The following is a 5,013-nucleotide window of genomic DNA, read 5'->3' on the forward strand; positions in this document are numbered from 1 at the left end:
CAGCCCCTGTGTTTCGCCTTCTTTGCCTTTGTCTGTATTTTACAAAACACTGATTTTGTAAATTTGTTTGCTTCTGCACTGTCACAAGTAATGCTTTTTTTCGTTCTGCACTGTCACAAGTAATGCTTGCTGTTTTCAATGCTCCATTTTGTTCCCGTACTATGTTGTGACATTGATCATTGTTTGAAGTTTGACTGAATTTGTGAAATCCTCTTTTTATGGGATTCTTGTTGAAAAAAAATGTCTGTTGGTTCATACTCCCTTTACTATATAATGGAGCCTTCCTTCTTCCATTCCATATTCGACTAACTTTCCGTTTTGGTATACTTGCATTTGTCTTTGGTATGTTATTCAAATTCCTTTGTTGTACTTGCATTCCATTCTTTGTTCTATGGTATGTTTATCTTGTTTCCAACGACACTTGATATTTGTCTCCTATGCTAAAAGATATTTTCAATTCAGCCCCTGTGTTTCGTCTTCTTTGCCTTTGTCTGTATTTTACAAAACACTGATTTTGTAAATTTGTTTGCTTCTGCCCTGTCACAAGTAATGCTTTGTTTGCTTCTGCACTGTCACAAGTAATGCTTGCTGTTTTCAATGCTTCATTTTGTTCTCGTACTATGTTGTGACACTGATCATTCTTTGAAGAATATGTCTCCATGAAACATATTAGAAGGATCTCTATTTTATGTCTGTATTTGGTTGCTTTTGTTTTACGTATGATGTTATCAACTCCACCGCAAAAAATGGTACCGTAAATGCGTTCTTCTTGAACGTCTTTGCGGGAATCAAATTAACTCTGAGGCTACCTTCTTTTACATACATTATGTACTCACACTTTCTTTGATTTTTTGAACCGTTCCATGGATTTGTGAAGTTTCATTTGTGGTTAAGGTATGTTTCATTTTCGTTTTGTCATTAATTTTTTTACAATACGTTATCTTTATCGGCACGCATATGTAATAACAAGCTCATTTTTTGTTTATATCTTCAGGTTGTAAAGGTTTAAGCATTTGTAAACGAGGTACTACGGTTATAAAACTCCTTCTTTCACGAAGTCGATGTATATATCGTGTACTTAGTTGTTTTTTGTAATTAATTCTTTTCTTTCCTCACAATTTATTTATGTTATATGAAATAGGAACAGTAGCGTATAAATTGTATTATTCTTAGAAAGTCGTTTTAAGTTAATAGTAGTTTTCCTTGTCTAAACGCAAACCGTTTGCTCACTTCACTCTTCTTGTGGTTTTTTTAGATTTCATTAAAAAAATTACTGTGCAGCTGCCCTCTTTGAAAAAGTAAATTTTGTTAAGTTTCTGTTTTGACATCCCACCAAATGCAACTCTAAAATTGTTATACTTTCAAATTTTTCTTGTAATAATTACACTTTTGATCCCAAGATATAGGTTTAGTATCGTTTTTTAATTAATCAAAAGAGTTTTCAAAACCAACAAGAGAGTAAAGTTTGAATTAGAATAAAGAATATAGAAAAGTTCTAACAAGTTGAATATGGTTCAGTTTGAGACGCTATAAAATATAGATTGAGTGGTCAAATTGGAGACATATAAGTGGATGATGCATAATAATGATAATAAGGGAAAGTAAAAAAAGAAAGAATTGTTTTCATGAATCCTACTATTTATATTAATTTTAGAAGCCTGTTTTCTAAAAGCAATATAATTTATATTATTTTGAATTTTTTTTATATAAATGTCACGTTAGACAAATTGTTAGACAAATTATATGGATGATACTATTTTGTTTTAGTGGATTATTCTTATACAATCTGAAATTAAAATAGAGATCAAACTTTGAAAGCTATATAGGAATTTGTGATTTCTTTTTACAGACTGGATAATCTCTCTATTGAAACAGTAAAATTAATTGAAACGTTCACGATAGATTTCAATTGAAAATTAGCAATATGTTTTATTTCGCAAATTTAAATACGTATACTTCCATATTTACATAAATGGAAACATAAACATAAATGAAGTTTGCACAAAAGTATTTTCAAAAAAGTAGTAGAAGTCAATTACTTAATTTGTAAACATATTAACTTAGTTTACCTTTGAAGATATTTCCAACATTTCAAAACCAAGATTGGTATTATGTGATTAGGTTAACAACATTCGAAATTAACGCGTTGTTAGGATTATTTTCCAACAGGGTGTCAATCTATAATTTATAATGGACGAACACGAGTTGGCGTCTATTGTAAATGCGTTCATAGCATCCCAACGACAGTTGTTACTAATGTTGGAACTCTTAAAGAACGATACAAAAAGGATAACGCACATCCCGTATGAAACTAGGCATAGGATTAGACAGTTAGCTTACTTTCGCATGATTCATGGCTCAGACCTAGTCTGTCGCCAAAGTACGAGAATGGACCGAAGACGTTTCGCCATTCTCTGTCACCTACTGAGGACCATTGCTGGACTAACGTCGACGGAAGTCGTCGATGTTGAGGAGATGGTAGCAATGTTCCTCCACATTCTTGTGCACGATGTGAAAAATCATGTCATTCAACGAAAGTTCATGCGGTCGGGTGAGACAATTTCCCGCCATTTCAACATGGTCTTGTTGGCCGTCATTCGACTTCATGAGGAGCTTTTGAAAAAACCACAACCAGTGCCTAATGAATGCACAGATCAAAGATGGAGGTGGTTTGAGGTACACATTTATCTCGAACTACGTACTTCCAACACAACGACGTTAGTTCTTCTCAATAATTCGTAGTTATGCGTTGCAGAATTGCCTAGGTGCATTAGATGGAACGTACATAAAAGTCAACGTTCCAGCAAGTGACCGCGCTAGGTATAGAACACGCAAGGGGGAGGTGGCCACAAATGTACTTGGCGTGTGTGACAGGAAAGGAGATTTCGTTTACGTACTTGCCGGTTGGGAAGGATCAGCTGCGGACTCACGCATCCTCCGTGATGCCCTTTCAAGACCTAATGAGCTTAAGGTGCCCAAGGGTAAGTAACAACGACATTGTACCTATGAATGCAATTTTGAAAGTAACAACTGCGACATTTTAATCGTGCATTGTGATCACAGGCTATTACTACTTGGTTGATGTCGGGTACCCAAATGCGGAGGGTTTCCTAGCACCATACAAAGGCCAACGCTATCACTTACAAGAATGGCGTGGCCCTGAAAATGCACCTTCAACGTCGAAAGAGTTCTTCAATATGAAACATTCTTCTGCTCGTAATGTAATCGAAAGAGCATTCGGTGTCTTGAAGGGTCGATGGGCGATACTGCGGGAAAAGTCATACTATCCTGTAGAAGTTCAATGTCGCACAATACTCGCATGTTGTCTCCTCCACAACCTTATCAATAGGGAGATGACAAACTTTGATATAGAAGACAACATAGATGAGGTTGATTCCACCCATGCGACTACTGCCGCCGGTAACATACATTACATAGAGACGTCGAATGAGTGGAGTCAATGGAGGGACGACCTTGCAAAAGAAAAGTTTACTGAATGGGAGTTGCGTAACCAATAGAAAAATTAAATGTTTCTCGTTCATTTTCATACTTAAGTAGTGATTGCAATAAGTCTTATTTTTTCATAGTCTTTGTAACATGATTATTTTGAATGTATTGGTTACGCAAGTAACTTACTGTCAAACTGTTTTTCAGTAAGAGTTCATTGTACTATGAAACTAATCGTATGTATGTTATCTAATCATACGAAACTTAATGAAACTAATATGTTTGCGTTTTACGTCTAGCATGACAAGTTCATCGAGACTACCTAAACATACTTGGACTAAAGAGGAAGAGGCAGGCCTCGTGGAGTGCCTCGTGGAGTTGGTCAATGCTGGTGGGTGGAGGTCCGACAATGGGACCTTTCGTCCCGGGTACTTAAATCAGCTGGCGAGAATGATGGCCTTCAAGATCCCAGGTTGTAATAACCATGCTTCAACCATCGATAGCCGAATCAAATTGATGAAAAGAATGTTTCATGCACTTGCGGAGATGTGTGGCCCAAACTGTAGTGGTTTTGGGTGGAATGATGAAAAAAAATGCATCATCGCTGAGAAAGAAGTCTTTGACGATTGGGTAAAGGTGCGTTACTAGATATTTGAACACTTGTTTGATTATTTCAATACATGGACTAATAATTTATTATTGCACTTATACAGAGTCATCCGGCGGCAAAAGGCCTCCTTAATAAGTCGTTTGTCCACTATGACGAACTGTCGTACGTGTTTGGCAAAGATCGTGCAACAGGAGACCGGGCTGAGAGTTTTGCGGACATTGGGTCAAACGATCCTGCTGGGTATGACGCATTTGCTGCTGATATTGTGCCAGATACGGACTTTCCGCCAATGTACAGTCCGGGATTGAACATGTCGCCTGATGATTTGATGGAAACAAGAACCGCTAGGGTCAGTGAACGTAGGAATGTTTCAAGCGGGTCTAAGCGAAAACGTCCAGGACATGCCATAGATAGTGGGGACATAGTTCGTACTGCCATTGAGTATGGAAATGAACAACTTCATCGCATTGCTGAATGGTCTATCCTACAATGTCAAGATGCTACCCAAACACGTCAAGAGATTGTTCGACAGTTGGAGGCCATCCCTGAGCTTACATTGATGGATAGGTGTCGCTTAATGCGTATAATTATGCGTAACGTCGATGACATGAAAGCTTTCCTTGAAGTTCCCGACAATATGAAGTACCCGTACTGCAGCATCATTCTTCAAGAAAACCGATGACTAGTTTGTTTGTTGTATTTGTATTAATGAAACTTTTCTTACTTGGACTATATGTTCTTCTAACTTGTTATGTCTTATTATATAACGAACTTGAAATTCTGTTGAAGTTAATTAGTTTGTATTTTCGTTTCGCTTTCAAATGTAATGGTATGAATTGTTGTATTATCCTATTAATGTAGTGTTTTCGTTGAAGTTTTTTTTTTTACAATATTTATAAGTTGCGTATACGTGGAAATAATTTGGTTTAAATACGCTAATGAATTTACGAATTTAT

The 5,013-nt window shown here is 36.6% G+C and overlaps 1 protein-coding gene across 1 annotated transcript; it reads left to right on the forward strand.

The window, feature by feature from the left end:
- Window positions 1–2,388: 2,388 nt before the first annotated feature.
- Window positions 2,389–4,739, forward strand: LOC127150408 (uncharacterized). The gene is made up of 5 exons (XM_051088123.1): window positions 2,389–2,676; window positions 2,756–2,981; window positions 3,064–3,277; window positions 3,747–4,083; window positions 4,161–4,739. Exons 1-5 carry the CDS (start codon window positions 2,389–2,391, stop codon window positions 4,737–4,739), a joined length of 1,644 nt encoding a protein of 547 aa, XP_050944080.1.
- The last annotated feature ends 274 nt before the right edge of the window (window positions 4,740–5,013 follow it).

The sequence above is a fragment of the Cucumis melo genome, chromosome 7 (assembly GCF_025177605.1).
Source record: "Cucumis melo cultivar AY chromosome 7, USDA_Cmelo_AY_1.0, whole genome shotgun sequence".
Lineage (NCBI taxonomy): Eukaryota > Viridiplantae > Streptophyta > Magnoliopsida > Cucurbitales > Cucurbitaceae > Cucumis > Cucumis melo.